Source organism: Cryphonectria parasitica, assembly GCF_011745365.1.
Source record: "Cryphonectria parasitica EP155 unplaced genomic scaffold M406scaffold_2, whole genome shotgun sequence".
NCBI classification, from domain to species: Eukaryota; Fungi; Ascomycota; class Sordariomycetes; order Diaporthales; family Cryphonectriaceae; genus Cryphonectria; species Cryphonectria parasitica.
Window position 1 is genome coordinate 877,384 of NW_024468910.1, and position 21,581 is coordinate 898,964.

At 31.3% G+C, this 21,581-nt stretch overlaps 1 protein-coding gene across 1 annotated transcript; it reads left to right on the top strand.

The window, feature by feature from the left end:
• Positions 1-6,685: 6,685 nt before the first annotated feature.
• Positions 6,686-6,841, top strand: M406DRAFT_249785 (uncharacterized protein; the record flags this gene model as incomplete). Its single annotated transcript, XM_040916636.1, has 1 exon — positions 6,686-6,841. A coding segment is annotated over one exon (156 nt), but the record flags the coding sequence as incomplete, so codon positions are not given.
• Between the last annotated feature and the right edge of the window lie 14,740 nt (positions 6,842-21,581).

A 21,581-nucleotide genomic window follows, 5' to 3' on the forward strand; every position in this document is an offset into this window, starting at 1 on the left:
TACTGTATGCTAATGAGATAGTATTGCTATTCTTTAAAAGCTTTTACTATTGCTATGAATTCCTAATCAGGGATTCTGTAGTTGATTTCTGAGCTGTTTAACTTCTTTGAGAAGTTGCTTACAATCCTTAGATGCTCTTGATTATCTCATTAATCAAGCTATTCTCCGAATGCATACTCTGATGCATTGGTTTCAACTTCAAAGAGTTTATAAGAGTCTGCTTTATACAGAATCAGTTCTGAGATAATATGCTTAATGATTTCATTAAAGGCTTCTTATGCTTTAAAGATTTACTTGAAGAATTGATTCTTTTTGATAAGATTTGTAAAAGAGTATGCAATCCGGCTATAGTTCTTGATGAACTGCTTGTAGAAGTTAATGTATTTAAGGAAAGATCTAATATTCTTAATACTTCTAAAAACTAGCTAATTCCTAATAGCTTCTATCTTATTTTTCTATAGCTTAATGCATTTTAGCTCGATTGTAAATTCGAGATAATTAATCTTTTGTATATAAAAGTAACTTTTTGCAAGTTTTATAAGAAGTTTTGCATTTTAAAGCGTTTGCAATACTGTTTTTATATATTTCTTATATTCTTCAAGTATTCAAGAGTAGATAAGAATATTATCAAGATAAGCAATAATAAACTAATTCAGATGCTTATATAGAATATAATTAATTATTTCCTAAAATAAAGCTAAAGTATTTATTAGATTAAAAAGTATAACTAAATATTCGTAATATTTATAGCGTATTCTGAAAGCAGTTTTCTATTCTTCTTCTTTTTTTACTCTAATCAGATTATAAGCTTCTTTTAGATCTAAAACTATAAACTATTATACTCTCTGCAATCTATCTTATAATTTCTTAATAAGTAGCAATGAATATTAGTTCTTAATTATAATATTGTTGAATTATCTGTAATCAATATATAGCTTAAGCTTGCTATTTTTTTTGAATATAAATAGAATAGAATATTCTGCTAGTAATTATAATGATTATATATATTCTTTCTTAAGATTCTTGTTAAGATACTTTCTAAGTATTTCTAGCTATATCTTATTTAGTTTGTAAATAAAGAAGAATTTGAGCTATTTCTCTTCTTGTAGCAGAATCTTGTAATTATATAAGCTGTATTCTGGTAATTCTATATTTAATTCTTTCTGGAATAGTTTCTTAAACTTATAATATTCTTATAGTATGTTCGCAAGTATTGGTTCTGGTTCCTATGCTGTTTCTGCTATCTGAAGGAATAGTAGATATTATTAAGCATGCTTCTTTTCTGATAGCGTTTTTGAAAGCTTTGAGCGTTCGCTCCAGGCTAAACCGAGCGCTTGAGAGCTTTGTTTTGAAGTTTTTCCTGTATAGTTTCACAATCCACATTCTAAAGCTTTTCCTTATTGCTCCAGAGCAGGCTGCCTTGCTGAGAGTCTCACTTCCGTTGTTTTGCTAACCTGTTGGCGCTCTAGCACTGTTTGGGTTTGCTTATCACTAGATCCTTCTTCTTGATCTGCCAGCCCTGCTGACTTGAAAGTATATATGAAGTCATATAAAGCTTCTTTTCCTAAGTATTCTTTAATTACTAGCTTCGATTCTGCATTGTTAATTGTAACTATCTCTCTGAATACAGCTTATTCTCATAAGATCTAGCTAATAGTTCAATTAATTCGAGAATTATACTCTTTAAGCTATAGAAGCTTTATAATTAGCTTATATTGTACTATATCCGTAATATCAAAAGAAGCTCTGATTATATATTCTTGAATTAAAATAGATAGATAATCAGTTTTCTTATTGATTATTCCTTAGTTATATGCAACAGATTATCCTTTCATAATACTAAGAGTATATAAGTATCTCTTCCATCTTCATTATAGTTATATCTAATTAATAATATATAGAAATATAAAGTTTCTCTAAGTATTACTATTTAATAGTATATTGTACTTATATTCTTAAATATATATATCGAACTTAATATAAGCATAATCTATTCTGAAAGCTTTATATAGAAATCATTCTAATCTAATCATCTGCAGTTCCTTTATAAGCAATTCTATTCTTTTGAATTCATTAAGAACTATTTATTCTTCTGAGCTTGCTTTGCTACTTCTTAAGCAAGCCTTCTAGCTTGCTTTTACTTATATCATTATTATTCCTAATCTTTCTTCTATTAATACTAGTTGCAAACTTTATTATTAATGTAAATCATACAGAGTATTATCTTGCATTACTATTATTCTATCTTTTTATTTATACATTGCATGGAATAATTATTTGATAGCCTGATATATGTATTATAATATTGCTTGTTGAGAATCTTTCTGAAGCGGAGTTTCTATTCTTCAATAGCCTGAAGGATTTATTCTGATTCTCTAATAAGGAACTATTTGTATTGCATCTTCTCTGAGAAATGCATTCTGCAGCTATGATAGATGCAGAAGATTCATGCTAATTTGTAGTATAGGTTGTAAAGTAAGCTAATCCAAAGATTCTTATCTTCTTATATTTTGATATTTTGCAAGAGAATATAAATAAAGAGCTCTTTTAGTTCTATCTTATAAATAAGATATTTAATCTATATTGTTTTCTTATTCTACTCAATACTAAAGAAAAATCTTTCTATAAGTTTCTTGAGTTTATTATTTATAAGAAATTCTAGTGAATTATTAAGCTATTTATTCTGATTTAATTCTTCTATTATCTGAAAAGCATTTTCAGTATTATTTATATATTTGTATCAGTAATCAAGAAGATACTATTCCTTATTTATATTCCTAATTATAGTACTTAGCATAAGCAATAAAGAATATTAAAGAATATTGCTGCTAAGCTCTTCTTCTAATACTTAAATGCTCTGTTCCGCAATATCAGAGCAGTCCAAGTTGCTACTTATAGGAATGCTAGGCATGCATTCCCATTCTGCTATTACTATTTGTCTGCAGCGCCTAGATTTCTAAGGAAACTATTCTGAATCTTTCTTACTCAAGAGATATATTAAGCAGTTATTATTATAGCAGAATGTTTAGCTGAGATTTCTATAATTAACAGAATCTGATACTTGCTTTAAAGAAGTGTTTTTGCTTAGTTGATTAGATTTCTATTGCTAAGCAATATTCATTTAGCATTCTTTCTGAATCAGTTGCTATTTGTTTTTCTAGAATTAATAATAGTTATATGCTATATATTCTTATTTATTGCAATTATAGCAAGTAATATTATTCTTCTTACTATACTGCTTGCTAGCTGTATCGAGTTCCATGAAATCAGTATATATAGTGCTGCTCTAAGCTATACTGCTATATTAACTGCTATTCTTATTTTGAAATTTCTTGCTTATATTAGCTAGAAATTTCCAAATCTAGCTTTCTTTCTTCTTAAACTTCTCTATTCATTGTTTATATAAACAGTTATTAATATGAATAGCTTGATTAGAAAACATTGCAAAGTTCTCCAGCTAATCTTGCTTAGAGATTTCATTTTTAATATTATTCTTGAATTCCTTATAATAGTATTCTATGAGATTCTTATTTTTCTATAAAAGTTGCACTAAGAGTTGCTTGAATCTGATTGTATAAGCAGAAGCTGATTTAGTCTGCTTAAGATTTATAAGCTGCTAAGCTGTAATGCATTCTTCATTAGGATTATCAAAGATTTTCTTGAGAGCTTTCTCGAAGCTTTTAAAAGAATTAAATATATCCTTAATACTCTGAGTATGCATGTTGGAATTGTTCTGATGCTCCAAGTAGTTGTATAGAGAAAGCTTATACTAAATAAAAGCATTCTTTTCGAAACGAATCTCTGCAAGGATAACCTTTTCAGATTCCTTGATAAACTGAGTCTTATAATACAGGAAATACGCTCTGCAGTGAGTAAGGAATTCATATAGCATCTTTTAATTTCTATTATATATAGCGAGCTTATTCATCTTGTATGCTTTTCTAGCATTATTAGTAACTGCAGAGGTGGACTGCATCTGCTGAGCTTGTTGAGCTAGCTGGATCTGTTGGTTAGCGATGATAGTGCTCTGAGCTTGCTATTATTCGCGCAGGTTCTGAATACGCTGAATAAGCTGATACATCTGATTGATCAGTTCTTCCTGAGTAAGAATATACAAGAACGAAGAGGTTCCTGAAGAAGCTATTATATTCCGTATTGTTCAAGAGGGTAATACTGAACCATTTTTGAACAAGAGTTATCAAAATATAATAAGCACTGCAGCAATCCGAAGATTCCTAAGTATATGAAGAGTTTATGCTAATAAGAGCAGTATTAAAGTATTAAGTTCTTGAATACGGAATCGTACAAATCTTAGTAAGCAATGCAAGTATTCACTGCCTTTAAAGCTATTAGAATAGAGAGTAATCTAATACTTAGATTAACAACTGAAGAACTATCTGAAGGAAATCTATCTGGCAGTAAGAAACGTAAACTTTCATATACTTGGTTCTTCAGTCCCTTGCTTGCTAGTAATCATTCCAGATCACCACTGATCATTCCGAATCACTACTAATCACCGAGCGCCGGTGATCACTAGTGATCGCTCTATTGTTTGATTGGTTGGACTTTCTTGATCCTAATCCCTGATTATGTAATCATGGTTGCTTTTCCTGATGTGTTCCAGCCCCGCTAGTTCCGTCGGCTGATTCTTGTAACCTTGTCCGGTGTTGGTGTTTATTGGTTCATAACAATATACTTGAAGATGATTCCAAGAGCAATAAGCAATTAATAGTTGCTCTTTCTATTTATTCCAAGTTTTAGCGCTTGTAATAAATCTCTCTACTTCTTCAGCAATAATTGTATCTGCATAAAAGCCTTTCATAAAGTTAAGTACTTAAGTATTATTAATCCCTTTAATCTAATGCCACCAGTTGAATCGCTTCAGCTATAAGAAAACTTCTATACAAGCAAACAACATCAACTTACTACCAGCAAGCTCACTGTAGAAGAAGAATCTGAAGTTCTGATTATAGTGGTTATTAGCTAGATAGTTAGCTGAACTGAATATCTGATTGGAAGAGCTCTCAGACGTAGAAGCTATTTTCCCTCTTGATTATTGCTTTCTCCGATGTTTCTTTGCTTTCCTAATTCGAAATTCTTGAATTGAGAGCGCTACAGCTGGAATGCCTTTTATATCCTGCAGAAAACAATACTATAGAGATTGAGAGAATTTAGATGCTTAAGAAAGGTTTAGTTTGTAAGTAAAGCATACATAAAGTTTGTTTTATAATAAATAATAAGAGATTAAGTTAGCTATTCTATATTATACTAGAATTTTCTTTATTAATAATTCTGCTAATTAATAAAAGTATTTCTGATTAGATATAAGATATTGATTAAAGTTCGATATTAGATAATATTATTATAATTCTTAATCTCTATTTCTTGTATATATTAATAGTTTCTTATTTTTATCTTTCTGTATTCTTTGCTTTTAGAATAATGCAATCAGCAAGCTTTTAATTTAAAGAATTAATATAGCTAGATATATTCAGATAGAGCGTGCTAATCAAACTATTGCAAGAAGTATAAATCTTGTTAATTATACTACTTTTCTCTGCAAAATATTATTCATCAAAAGTATTCTACTCTATAATTTAACTATAAACCCACATTCAATATAATTAAACTTTTTGCTGCAGCTTATATAGATCTAAGCTATATCAGCTTCTATATAGAATTATTAATTAATATGGAAAATATTAGAAAAAGGAATTCATTTCTTTATAATATTAGCTTACAAGCTCAATACATCATTCATCAGCCTACAATCAGAACTTATACTACTCCTCCTCTATCCACCCATCTTCTCTCTATAAGAGATCTCAAGCATAATCCAGAGTTCAAACATAATGCACAGCCCGTTGTATAAGCATAATAGATAAAGAAAATAAAAGAATTCAGCAGGGAAAAAGAGTGCGCCCATCCATAGAATAAACTTGCTGCTCTTACTGATCCTTACGAACTGTAATGCAAACAGCTCTGAGCTACTAGCCTGAACAGCTAAATCCATACTTACCGCACCATTGAACCAGAACTAGAGCGCCGTTGCCCTCGAAAGAAAAAGGAACAAACAGCTGCCGAAGCAATAAGCAAGAGCTCGTGCAACCCAAGCATGCCTGTACAGATAAGGACAGCAAACTAAGGCTGCACGGGCACAAGAACAGGATGAAAAACCTGTTTTAAACCTGTTCAAAGGATTCAAAATTGAAAAGAAGAGAAAGGATGCTTCCTTGTTGCTTATAGCTAAAGAATTTGAAAAGTGGATGGTATTCTTTATATGTATAAGAACCCGTGACCCACTGTACTCCACGTCTCACGGACTACCACCCTGGCCACCACAACACTGTATGACTAATAGCAGGCTCAGAGCGCCACTATCGCTAACTAATAAGCTCAGCTAGCCTAACAAGCTCAGCAGGCGCAGTTTACCTCTATAATTACCAGTGATACTGGAAAAGCATACAAGATAAACAAGCTTGTCATATATAACAGCAATTAAAAAACACTGCATAGATTCCTTATCTACTGCAGAGCATACTTTTTGCATTATATAACTCAGTTTATTATGAAATCTGAGAAAGTTATCCTTGCAGAAACTCGTTTCAAAAAGAATGCTCTTATCTAGTACAAACCTTCTCTGTATAACCACTTGGAGCATCAGAATGATTCCAATGCATATATTCAGAATACTAAGAATATATTCAATTCTTTTGAAAGCTTCAAGAAAGCTCTCAAGAAAACCTTTAATAATCTTAATAAAGAATGCATTACAGCTCAGCAACTTATAAATCTCAAGCAAACTAAGTTAGCTTCTGCTTATATAATCAGATTCAAATAACTCTTAGCAAAGCTTTTATAAGAAGATAAGAATCTTATAAAATATTATTATAAGAAACTTAAGAATAATATTAAGAATGAAATCTTTAAGCAGAATTAGCTAGAGAACTTTATAATATTCTCTAATTAAGCAATCCGCATTAATAATCGTTTATATAAATAATAAATAGAGAAGTTTAAGAAAGAAGAAAGCTAAACTTAGAGATTTCCAACTAATACAAACAAAAAACTTTAATATAAGAATAGCAGTTATGTAATGAGCACTGCAGCAATCCGAAGATTCCTAAGTACACGAGAGGTTTATGCTAACAAGAGCGGTATCAAAGTGTCAAGTCCTTAAATACAGAACTGTACAAGTTCTGATAAGCGATGCAAGTGTTCACTGCCTTTGGGGCTACTCAGTATGTAAGACTGAATACTTAGATTAACAACTGAAGAGCTATGTACTGAATCTATCTAATGGTAATGAATGTGTCTTTATATATCCAGCTCTTCAGTATGGCTCGTCGGGATTGCTGGCGAGTCTAGCGATCCAAAGTGTGAGGCTCGCTGGGATCGCTGGCGAGCTTAGCGATCCAAGGTGTGAGGCTCGCTGGGATCGCTGGCGAGCCTAGCGATCCTTCCTCCTTTACAACCCTAATCCTGAGTTATGTAATCGATGCTTTGTTAGAACGTTGGGTTCTTAATACCTGGTTCTTGTTACTTGTAATCTGTTTTGTAACCTGCATGTTGGATGAGTTATAATATCATCTCCCTTCTATCAGTTATTGTTCTCAACAACCTTCTGTAAGTATTCCAGCAAGTCTCTGTATTCATGATCTTGCCTTCCTAATCGAGATGTTGAATAGGATTAACAAAGTTGCGAAACTGAAATCTTCGAATTCTCGCTCTAACAAGAAGAAGCAGAAAGATTTCCTTCTTCAGTTCATTCTTTCAAACAGTTTCGATATGCATTCCTGTTCTTATTGCAATAGTTGGGGCCTGTAATTGTATATTGTTTCTTCTTATGATTCTTCCTGTTGCTCGGAGTGCGTTTCTCAAAATCGCGCTAAGTGCGACGTTTTGGAACCGACGAACGCTGCTGAACTTCTTCTTATCTCTATTCAATACTGAAAACTGGAGGATGAGATAGAAGAGTTGGAGTTAAAGTTGCTTTAACTGCATTATCAAAAGAAGATGTAGCGTGAAAGAATATCTCGAGCTATTCATCGAAGCTTTAAGAATCTTGAAGAGCTTGAGAAAGAGGAGGCTGAGAAGGCTGAGGCTGAGAGGGTGCGTATTGCTGCTGAAGTGCAGGCTGTAGTGGCTGAGGAATCTGCTGTTGTAGCTGGGGATTCTTCTTTTGAAGGTTTTGATTGGAATTCCGTGGACTTGGGGAATTTTGTGATGAATTGATTGGGTTTCCTGAAGAATGAGACTTCTGAAGCTTCTGAATCTCAGTTCGGGGCGGAGCGGTTGTTCTAGGTGCTGGTTTCTTTCTTTTTCCAATACTTAGCTACTTTTTCCTGAGCATTCTTAATGTTTTTCTGTGATTCTCATGAATTTTCACTTATTGAGTAATCTTTTCACTTGATGAGGTATTCCCTTGTGCTGTTTGTGCTTCTGTATTTGAGAATCTTCTCTACTTTATACTCTGGTTCATTGTTTTCTACTTCTGCTGTATTATCCGCTAGTATTTTCTATACTGCTAGTTCTAGTAATGAGATGTGGAAAACTGGATATATTCTCATTTCATAAGATAATGCTAATTCATAGTTAACTGGAGAAATCTGTTGCAAGATTTTGAATAGTTCTAACTTCTTGTAATTAAGTTTATTGCTGGATCTAGTTGTTTTAATGTTTTTCCGGAGTAGATAGATCTTATTTCCCTTCTGCAGGATTAGTTTCTCAATTCTTTTGGAGTTTGTATATTATATTATTCATTCTTGAATGAATTGCAATTCTGATTGGAATTTCTTCTGAACTTTCTTAATCTTTTTAACTTTTTTATCTATAGCTTCTATATCTGCTTCTAGCAGTACTTTATAATAAGCTATTAGATTGTATTTATAGAGTATAAAGAATGATGATTTCTTTGTTATGCTTATATCTGCGCTATTATAAGCAAACTGTACGAGAAGCAACAGATTAATTCAGTTATTCTGTTTCTGATTAATGTAGTATTGAAGATATTATTTAATAACTTGATTTATTCTTTCTATTTGTTTATTTATTTGCAAGTAAAATACTATGAATATTCTGTAATGTATTCCGAGTTATTTTATAAGCAAAGTTCAGAATTTTGAGTTGAACTTTCTATTTCTATTAAAGATTACTTCTTCTAATATGCTATAGTTAGCAATAATCGTTCTAAGGAATACATATGCAAGTTCTTCTGCTATATTGCTTTCCTTATAAAAGAGAAAATAAGTATATTTGCTTAGTTTGCAAATCATTACTAGAATGCTATTATATTGCATCTTAGTTAAAAGTTCTTATAAGAGAAGTAGCTTGATAATAAAATTTAGACTGATGAATTGCTAAATAGTTATAAATATTGATAAGGAATGCAGTAGTTCATAAAGCTTATATCTTTCTATCTTGTTCTTCTTACAGCTATTGCATTATTATAGAATATTCTCAATTCTTTTCCTAAAGCTTAATAGATTTCAGTATCTTTTGATACATTTATAAATTGCTCTAACTCTCTGATATCCGTATGCTGATACATTATATATATTCTTAATATACTTATTTTATTCATTTGAAATTATTGATTCTAAATTCTTTTCTGAAGATTCAATTCTGAAAGCAGCATTTAGTTCTCTGTATATATTAACGAGATTTTCTGATTTATCTTGAATAAAGATATTCTATATATCCGAGAAATCTATATCTTAATAATCTAATCTTCTGCTGAAAGCATCTGCTCATTCGTTCTCTAAGCCTTTGCAGTATACAATCTTGAAATCAAACTATAAGAGAAATTCTGCTCATCTAACTTATTGCTTATTCAAAACCTTAGTTATTATAAATATAATCAGATTCTTATAATCTGAGTGAACTATAATCGGATGCTATATGCTGATGAAGTAGTGTTGCTACTCCTTGAAAGCTTTTACTATTGCTATAAGCTTCTGATCAGGGATTCTGTAGTTAACTTTTGAGCTGTTTAGCTTTTTTAAAAAGTTACTTACAATTCTTAGATGCTCTTGATTATCTTGCTAACTAAGTTGTTCCCTGAGTGCATATTCCGATATATTAGTTTCAATTTCAAAAGGCTTGTAGGAATCTGCTTTATACAGAATTAGCTTTAAGATAATATGCTTGATAATTTTATTAAAAGCTTCTTGCATTTTAGAGATTCATTCGAAGAGCTGCTTCTTCTTAGTAAGATTTGTAAGAGAATATACGATTCAGCTATAGTTTTTAATAAACTGCTTATAGAAGTTAATATATTCGAGAAAAAATCTAATATTCCTAATATTCTTAGAAATTAGCTAATTTCTAACAGCTTCTACCTTATCTTTCTATAGCTTGATACATTCTAGCTTGATTATAAATCTGAGATAATCAACTTTTTGTATATAAAAGTAACTCTTTGCAGATTTTACAAAGAGTTTCGCATTCTGAAGCATTTATAATACTGTTTTTATATATTTCTTATATTCTTCTAGTATTCAAGAGTAAATAAGAATATTGTTGAAATAAGCAATAATGAACTGATCTAGATGCTTGTATAGAATATGATTAATTATTTCTTAAAATGAAGCTGAAGCGTTTGTTAAACTGAAGAGTATAACTAAATATTCGTAGTATTTATAGCATATTCTGAAAGCAGTTTTCCATTCTTCTTCTTTCTTTATTCTAATCAGATTATAAGCTTCTTTTAGATCTAGAATTATAAATTACTATACTTCTTGCAATCTATCTCATAGTTTCTTAATAAGTAGTAATAAATATCAGTTCTTGATTATAATATTATTAAATTACTTATAATTAATATATAGCTTAAGCTTGCTATTCTTTTTTAATATAAACAGAATGGAATATTCTGCTAGTAATTGCAATAATTATATATATTCCTTCTTAAGATTCTTATTAAGATATTCCCTGAGTATTTCTAATTATGCTTTATCTAATCTGTAAATAGGGAAGAATTTGAGCTATCTTTCTTCTTATAGTGAGATCTCGTGATTATATGAGCTGTATTCTAGCAGTTCTGTATCCAATTCTTTCTGAAATAATTTCTTGAACTTGTAATATTTGCATAGTATGCTTGCAAGTATTGATTCTGATTTATATGCTGTTTCTGCTACTTGGAGGAACAGTAGGTACTGTTGAGCGTGCTTCTTTTCATTTGCTGTTTTTGAAAGCTTTAAGCGTTCGCTCCAGGCTGAACCGAGCGCTCGAGAGCTTAGTTTCGAGGTTTTTCCTGTGTGGATTTACAATTCACTTTCTGAAGCTTTTCCTTATTGCTCCGAAGCGGATCGACTTGCTGAGAGCTTTGCTTCTGTTGTTTTACTAACCTGTTAGCGCTCTGATACTATTTGAGTTCGCTTATTACTAGATTCTTCTCCTTGTACTGCTAGCTCTGCTGACTTGAAAGTGTATATAAAGTTGTATAAAGCTTCTTTTCCTGAGTATTCTTCAGCTACTAGCTTCGATCCTGCATTATTGATTGCAACTATCTCTCTAAATACAGCTTGTTCTCATAAGATCTGGCTAGTAGTTCAATCGATTCGAGAATTATGCTCTTTAAGCTATAAAAGTTCTATAATCAGCTTATGCTATGCTGTATCCGTGATATCAAAGGAAGCTCTGATTATATGTTCTTGAATCAAGATAGATAGATGATTAGTCTTCTTATCGATTACTTCTTAGTTGTATGCAACAGATTGTTCTTTTATAGTGCTGAGAGTATATGATTGCTTCTTTCATTTCTACTGTAGTTGTGCTTGATTAACAATATATAGGAATATAAAGTTTCTCTAAGCACTACTATTCAATAGTATGCTGTACTTGTATTCTTGAATATATATATCGAACTTAATATGAGCATAGTCTGCTTTAAAAGCTTTATATAGAGACTGTTTCGGTCTGATTATCTGCAGTTTCTTTATAAGCAATCCTATTCTTTTGAGTTTATCGAGAACTGCTTATTCTTCTGAGCCTGCTTCGCTGCTTCTTGAGCAAGCTTCTTAGCTTGCTTCTGTCCGTATTATCATTATTCCTGATCTTTCTTCTATTAATGCTAGTTGCAAACCTTGTTGTTAATATGAATCGTACAGAGCATCATTCTGCATTGCTACTACTCTACTTTCTTATTCACACATTGTTCGAAGCAGTTATCTGGTAGTCCGATATATGCATTATAGTGCTGCCTGTTGAGGATTTCCCTGAAGTGGAATTCCCGCTTCTCGATAGCCTGAAGAATTTATTCTAGTTCTCTAATAGGAAACCATTCGTATTGCATCTTCTCTAAGAAATGCGTTCTGTAGCTATAATAAGTATAGAAGATCTATACTAGTTTATAGTATAAGCTGTAAAGTAAGCTAATTCAAGAATCCTTGTTTTATTATGCTTCAATGTTTTGCAAGAGGATATAGATGAAGAGCTTTTCTAGCTTTATCTCATAAACAAGATACTCGATTCATGTTGTTTCCTTGTTCTACTCAATGCTAAAGGGAAATCTTCCTGTAAGCTTCTTGAGTTCGTTATATATGAGAGATTCTGGTGAATCGTTGAATCGTTCATCTTGGTTTAGCTCTTCTGCTGCCTGAGAAGCGCTCTTAGTGTTGTTCAGGTATTTGTACCAATAGCTAAGAGGGTATCATCCCTTATTCATATCTCTGGTTATGATGCTTAGTATGAGTAATAAGGAGTGATAAAGAGCGTTACTATCGAGTTCTTCTTTCAATATCTGAATGCTCTGCTTAGTGATGTTGGAGCAGTCCGAGTTGTTGCTGCTCATAGTTATGCTAGATGTATATCCTCGTTCTGCTGTTGCTATCTGCCTGTAGCGCTTAGATTTCTAGAGGAACTATTCTGAATCTTTCTTACTCAAGAGATGTATTAAGCAGTTATTATTATAGCAGAATGTTCAGCTAAGACTTCTGTAATCAATAGAGTTCGATATTTGCTCTGAGAGAATGTTTTTGCTTAGTTGATTGGATTTCTATTATTAAGCAATATTCATCTGATATTCTTTCTAAACTAGTTGCTATTTGTTCTTCTGAGATTAATAGCAATTGCATGCTATATATTCTTGTTTATTGCAGTTATAGCAAGTAATATTATTCCTCTTGCTATACTGTTTGTTAGCTATATTGAGTTTCATGAAACTAGCGTACATAATACCGCTCTGCGCTATGCTGCTTTATTAACTGCTATTTTTGTATTGGAGTTTCTTGCTTATATTAGCTGGAAATCTCTAAGTCTAGCTTTCTTTCTTCTTAAACTTCTCTATTCATTGTTTATATAAATGATTATTAATATAAATTGCTTGATTAGAGAATATTGCAAAGTTTTCTAGCTAATTCTATTTGAAGATTTCATTCTTAATATTATTCTTAAATTTCTTATAATAGTATTTTATGAGATTTTTATCTTCCTACAGAAGTTTTGCTAAGAGCTGCTTGAATCTAATTATATAAGCAGAAGCTGATTTGATCTATTTGAGATTTATAAGCTGCTAAGCTGTAATGCATTCTTTATTAGGATTACTGAAGGTTTTCTTGAGAGCTTTCTTGAAGCTTTCAAAGAAATTAAATATATTCTTAGTATTCTGAGTATACGTATTGGAATTGTTCTAATGCTTCAAGTGGTTGTGCAGAGAAAGCTTGTATTAGATAAGAGCATTCTTTTCGAAATAAGTCTCTACAAGAATAACTTTCTCGGGTTTCATAGTAAACTAAATTATATAGTATAAGAAGTATGCTCTGTAGTAGGTAAGGAATCTATATAGCATCTTCTGATTGCTATTATACATAGCGAGCTTGTTCATCTTGTATGCTTTTCCAGCATTGCTGACTGCAGAGATAAACTGCGCCTGCTGAGCTTGTTAAGCTAGCTGAGTCTGCTGGTTAGCAATGGTAGCGCTCTGAGCCTGCTATTGTTTGCACAGGTTCTGAATATGCTGAATAAGCTGGTATACCTAGTTAATCAGTTCTTTCTGAGTAGAAGCGCATAAGGATAAAGAGATTCCTAGAGAAGCTATTGTATTCCGTATTGCTTAAGAGGATAATACTGAACTGTTCTTGAATAAGAGTTGTTAAAATGTAATAAGTACTGTAGCAATCCGAAGATTTCTAAGTATACAAGAGGTTTATGCTAACAAGAGCGGTATCAAAGTATCAAGTTCTTGAATACAGAACTGTATAAGTTCTGATAAGCGATGCAAGTATTTACTGCTTTTGAAGCTACTCAGTATGTAAGACTGAATACTTAGATTGATAACTGAAGAGCTATGTACTGAATCTATCTAATGGTAATGAATGTGTTCTTATATATCCAGCTCTTCAGTATAGCTCGTTGGGATCGCTGGCGAGTCTAGCGATTCAAGGTGTAAGGCTCGCTGGGATCGCTGGCGAGCCTAGCGATCCTCCCTCCTTTACAACCCTAACCCTGGGTTATGTAATCGATGCTTTGTCAGAACGTTGGATTCTTGATACCTGGTTCTTGTTACTCGTGACCTGTTTTGTAACCTGCATGTTAGATGAGTTATAATAAGTTAATAGAGCAGTATAGCTTAAAGCAGTACTATGTATGCTAGCTCTATAAAACTTAATACAGCTAACAAGCAGTATAGCAAGAGAAATAGTATTACTTGCTATAATTGCAACAAATAGAAATATATTGTATGCAACTGCTATCAATTCTAAAAAAATAAATAGCAGCTAGTTTAGAAAGAATGCTAGATAAATATTGCTTAGCAATAGAAATCTAATCAACTAAGCAAAAACATTCTCTTAAAGCAAGTATCGGACTCTATTAATTACGGAAGTCTCAGCTGAATATTCTGCTATAATAATAACTGCTTAATACATCTCTCGAATAAGAAAGATTCAGAATAGTTCTCTTAGAAATCTAAGCGCTACAGGCAGATAGCAATAGCAGAATGAGTGTATATGCTTAGTATAACTATAAGCAGCAATAATTTGAACTGCTTCAACATTATTAAGCAAAGCATTCAAGCATTGAAGGAAGAACTTAGTAATAATACTCTTTATCATTCCTTATCATCTATGCTAAATACTATAACTAGGGATATGAATAAGAGATAGTATCTTCTTAGCTATTAGTATGAATACCTGAATGATACCGAAAATACTTTCCGAGTAACAGAAGAATTCAGCTAAGACAGACGATTTAGCAATTCACCAGAGTTTCTCGTGAATAACGAACTCAACAAGCTTAAAGAAAGATTTCCCTTCAGCATTGGATAAAACAAGGAAACAATATGAATTGAATATCTCGTCTATAGAATAGAGCTAGAGAAGCTCTTCATCTGCATTTCTTTACAAAACATCAAAGCATAATAAGATAAGAATTCTTGAATCAGCTTACTTTACAGCTTATACTACAAACTAGCATAAATCTCCTACATCTATTATAGCTGCAGAACGCATTTCTCAGAGAAGATATAATATAAATAGTTTCTTATTAGAGAATCAGAACAAATCCTTTAAGCTATTAAGAAATAGGAACTCCGCTTCAGAGAAGTTCTTAACAAGCAGTATAATAACGTATATATTGAGCTACTAAACAACTGCTGAACCAGAACTAGGGCGCCGTCGCTCTCAAAAGAAAAAGGAACAAACAGCTGCCGAAGCAATGAGCAAGAGCTCGTGCAACCCAAGCATGCCTATACAGATGAGGACAGCAAACTAAGGCTACACAGGCGCAAGAACAGGATGAAAAACCTGTCTTAAACCTGTTTAAAGGGTTCAAAATTGAAAAGAAGAGAAAGAATGCTTCATTATTGCTTATAGCTAAAGAATTTGAAAAGTGAGTAGTATCCTTTATATGTATGAGAACCCTTGACCCACTGTACTCCATATTCTACGGATTACCATTCTGGCTACTACAACAGTTCTCCCTTAGCAACTTTCTTCCAAAGTTGTAACAAATCCAATAGTATGCTAGATTTGATCAGATAAAGATAAAGTAAAGAAATAAAGAATTCATTGCAAATTGCTAAAGGAAATACTGCAAACCAAATTATTCTTCCAATTCAATCCTTATATCTCTTTCTATTGCTTAAGCTATTATTCAAATCAATGCAGAAATATTAGTATTCATCTTTAGTTTATTTGTAATACAGGTACGATCTGGACAAATCCTAATGCTAATCTCTTCTCTGTTTCTATTTACTTTCAAACTCTGCTTAAGCAGCAGCAGCAGCAGCAGTTCTCTTCTGATTCTGCATTCTTATTCAACGGATTCTTTTGCAGTTCGCTTTATATATATTCATCTTAATAGCATGATCGAATCCTATTCAGTTCGGAAAACCTACTGAGAGCCTGATAGGATTAAAGCTATGAAGCTTATTCCATAGAAGCATATAAAGCTTTTAAGGTTTATTAGGAAAACTGAGAAGCATAATGTTGCTACTTCTCAGTCTCTGATGCAATAAGGCTTCAGTAGCACATTCAAGCTTAGCTATTTGCTGCATTGATAGATTAATTATCAGTTCTGAATCAATAAGCATTCCTCGAAGTGAAGAGGAGTAAAGATTAATAGAAGTTCCGAATGAAAGTTAACTTAACTCTGAGCTGATACTACATTCTCTTAATGAATACAAGATTGAGCTAGCTGAAGCTGTGCTCTCTCGGAACTGTTGTTTTGATGGAACTAGGCTAAATGCTTTACTCGCTTTGAAATCCTTCAGAGCAAAGGCTGATATATTTCTTCTTATTCTATTGAGATCGCTTTCAATAGATAGTTTAGACAAGTCTGCAACTCCTTTTACAAAGAAGATAATATTCAGCTTGTAGATTATATTCAGTATTCTACTAGCTTTTATTTATACAGCCTTGTATTCTTGAAGTAAAATACTTCTTCTTAATAGCTAATTAGGATATTGCGTATAATTGCTGTATTTTAGCTCATAGAAGAAGGCTTAGCAGTGCAAGCTTATTATAGCTATCTCTATACTTCATTTTTTCACATTTTATACAGTTTCTTTATAATTAAGATAGAAAGCTTGCTTTCAGTTTGAACAGCTACTAGATAATTAGTAGAAATCAGTAGATTTCAGAATTTGAAGATGAAATAGTTCGATTGTATAGAGCAGAGCTGTATTTAAATTATTATTTAGCAGCATAGTTGGAATATTCTTGAAATCCCAATTCTAATTAGCTTTAGCATTTCTAAGCTAACTATTCAGATAGTGCTTACTTGTATAAGCTAGTAGAATATCGCCGGATTTGTGCATAGCAATATAAAATTCTTTTTCAGTCTTTATATCAAGCTAAGATAAAGTATAAGCTAAAGTTGCTATATTAATTAAGAGAAGAACTCATAAACGCTTCTATCTAGCTTTATATCTAAGCAGATTCTGCTTATTGAAAATATTAAAAGAGCTAGATAAATAAGCTATTAATAGAATATAAAAGCATTTCATTAAGAATACATCTTATTAATTATACTAAGCATAATAACGAAAGGCAGTTATAGTATACTGTAGACTAATATCTTGAGAAACTCCTGTATCTAAGAATCCGATTAGATTATAGATATTGAGAAAATATCTGAAAGAATTAGCGCTGAAGATTGTAAGCAAGTACAACTTGCAAGAGAATAACTCTGAGAAGTACTTCTCAACGAATTCTGCTGCTAAATGATTTTCTTCATTCCTTAGACTAAAGTAGGGCGGATAACTCTTGATTATTTCAGTTGAATATAGCGTTCTGGAAAAGATAGTCTGAAAGCAATAGGCTTTGATTATTCAGTTTTCTCAGCTATGCTGAATAGATGGGAATAGAGAGTACTTGAATTCAGCTATTGCTGCTGAGTTGAAAGGAAAGTAAAAAGGGAAGAATAGCTTTGTTAAAAAATAAGCAATTGCGAAAGAGGTTTGCAAAGATATAAAGTTAAGAAATCGAGAGAATATTAACTGAGGAAGAAAGATAGAGAAGAATACAGCTTTAGCTAGAGGATTTATTAAGAAAGATAATATTATATAAGCAGAGTAATTAATAATTTACTCTAATGTTAGTATATAGATCTGGAGCAGCATTAATAAGGAAGAAAAAGAGTATATATATACTTAAGAAAGATGATTATGAAAAGATTGAAGGAGGAGAAAGAATAGCTGGCTGCAAGTATAAATGAAATAGCCGATTTATCTTATCTAGCAACTACTCAAGTAATTCACTGCTTTTCATTTATTATAAAGCAAACAGCTTTACTCTTAGCTAGATAAGAGCTATTTAGCAACAGTGTTATAACTCATTCAACATGCAGGTCGCGAAACAGGTCACGAGTGACAAGGACCAGGTGTCAGAAACCCAACGTTCTGACAAAGCATAACCCAGGGTTAGGGTTATGAGCAGAACCAATCAGAAAGGATAGCTCCGGATAGGTGCTATTCAAAGCTAGCAGGATAACTTGGATATGTTGCTATCCAACATATTCATACTGAAGAGCTGGATATATAAGAACATGTTCATTACCATTAGATAGATTCAGTGCATAGCTCTTCAGTTATCAATCTAAGTATCAGATTACTCTCGTACTCTGATAGCCCCAAAGGCAGTGAACACTTGCATCGCTCACCAAAACTTGTACGGTTCCGTATTAAGAACTTGACACTTTGACACCGCTCTTGTTAGCATAAACCCCTTCGTATACTTAGGAATCTTCGGATTGCTGCAGTGCTCATTACAAACAGACTAGATAGAAAGCATAATAACTCAGTTGAATATATTTATTACTTATTATTATCTCATTAATCTTTAGCAAACTATTTAATAATCTCTTCCTTAGTTTATCTTGCCTTTCAATTCATTCTTCATATAATAACTTCTTCTTCTATCAATCTTTTCTTGCTCAGCTCTGTAATATATTCAAGATATCTCGAATTATTACTAATGCTATTTTCTCTTTGCAGATAAATATTGCTTCTTAAAAGATTAACAAGATCTGAATCTGATTTTCTTCTTTAATTCTTTCTCTTCAGAGCAGCAACTACTACTAGCTTAAGAATATTCATATCAACTTCTTTAATATTATAAACTTTAATACTATTAAGAGAAATCTTAGCTTGATATATGCTTCTTGGAATATTTAAAGCAATATTATGTTTTGAAACAACTTACTACTAAGCTCTAGCTTTGCTGCTTATTTTGCAAAGCTGAATAATAAGGATTCTATCAAACTGAATCCTATTATAATATATAAAGCTAATTGAAAGCTCTTTAGCAAGTATCTTATTTGCATCTTCTTCCGCTCTGAGCGAATAAATTCCCTTCTCATTCAATTCTATAATCAGTATAATCTAGTTTCTTGCAATTACTACTCTTATCAATATGCTACTGCTTATATATTTATATAGAAGCAGCAGATTAATATTAACTAGCTTTTTCTAGAATGCATCTTAATAAAGAGCTTCTTTAATAGGAAGTATAGTAACTGCATTTATTATACAGAGTCTGAATATAACTATACTAAAAACTTTTCTTATATTAAAGAATGCAGTATATAAATAAGATTTCTATTCTGATATCTTTGATTAGATTTGAGCATATACTAATTATTATTCTTTTTGCAGTATTAGTACTTGTTTTACTAATTTAGCTTTCAATATATAATCAAGATAGATTCTCAAGTTAATTCTAATGCTAATATTAAGTATATTATTAAAGCTTAATACAAGCTTATACAAGATAAAAGTATTATGTATAATCAGATTAAATGAATTCCTTTTATACTAAGGAAATAATACTTATAAAATATTATAAGTTTTATAACTAATTATAATTGCAATGCTTAAGAAGATTACTGCTAACTTTATCTGTATAGATTAGCAAGAAGAGTACTGCTTTTTCTGCTTTCAAGAAGGAAGTATCTGGATCTGAGCAGGCAGCTCTACAACTTATATCTTGCAGCAAGAATAAAGGTAAGAACAAAGCTGTAATAGAATCTTGTATTGAGAAACAAGCTAAGTCTGTTCAATCTCAAGATTCTTCCTCTGTTTTTAATAATAATTCTTCAGCGAATAATATGGATAATATGGATCTGAATAGAATAAGGAGAGAGCTATCGAATAATATTTATGAATATTTTAATAATGAGAATAATATGTAAAAGTAAGATGTTTCTATAGATTACAGTATTTCTTTAGCGCTTTGCATTTTTCATGCATTGTATTTCAATATATTGCAATTTTTGAATAACGAAAATAGCTTCAGAGCTGGTTAACATGCTCTGTGCTGAATGCTTTGAAATTTTTAAATAGATTTATAATATTCTGTAGCAAATGATAGCAGATAATACTTTATTCCTTCTCTTTCAGCAAAATATATAAGATAAAATAGAAAAGATGAAAAGAAAACATATTTTGCAAATAAAAAAGAAATATAAATAGAAAGAAATCAATCTTTTCTATAAGCTAGAAATGCTGATTTAGTTAGAATTAGTATAAATATTCTACTTCTATCTGCTTTCTCTTATTCTTACTTCTTCTTCTCTGCTGCTTATATAAAATATTCATTATTACTAATTCTATTTCCATCCTCAGCATTATCATTCGCTTCAGTTACTAGATTAATAGTTTCTGAATCAGAATTAGTCTAGCTAAGCATAGAGTTATGCTTAATAATATCTGGAATCTAGAATGTAGCATTATTGCTTGAATTTGCTTTCTAAACTTCGAGAATATTATTATCTAGTTCTTCTTGCTAGGAAGTTCTTATTGAATCCAGCTTTTCTGCTAATAATTAGCTGGATTGAAGCTCGATATTTTCTTCTCAGAGTATAAGCATCTCGGATTCTCAAATGCTATTTATATTTCATATAAACTTTTTAAGATTAATAGCTGAATATATGCTTTTTAATAGAATTCTATCTATAATCTTAAGCTTATAAGCATGTTTATCTAGAATCTAAGCAATTAGATATAAACTTTTTTACTTATAAGAAATCTTAGCATTGCATAAGTAGTTCATTTTCCGAATATAATTATAAATAAGTATAAGATCTTCGATATTCAGTTGAGATTTTCATATTAAACTCTGCATTTAATTTTTAGCTGCAATCTTTTGATAATATATCTGAATAGCTTTAATTGCCTTCTGTATATTATTTTCCTTAGCTGCAATTATTTTCAATCGCATTTCAAATGCTTTCTAAGGAGATTAGTTTTTAGTTTATATAAAAACTCTTTATATTAGAATTTCAGTTTTAATTGGAATAAGCAGCTTCTAACTGAAAATCAAATAAAAGAAGCTATATTTATATAACTAGCAGATTATAGTTCTTTTAGCAAAGAGTGCAAGTCTTAAGTACTGCTTTCATCTTTAGAATTAAGCATTAGCTAGCTTAGCAAGAGCACTTGCTAAGAAAAGATAATTAGCTTCTACTTATTCTTAAGCATAGAGATTGTAATTAGAAATCTGAATAAGCAGAATTCTAAGAGCTCTAATAGTTTTAGCTATTTCAGCCTTATTTTCTGATTCTCTATCAATAGTAATTTTGAGAGAGTATTCAAATATAAGAATAATCTCTTTCAAAATAAACTTTCTCATTTCTGCAGCTGT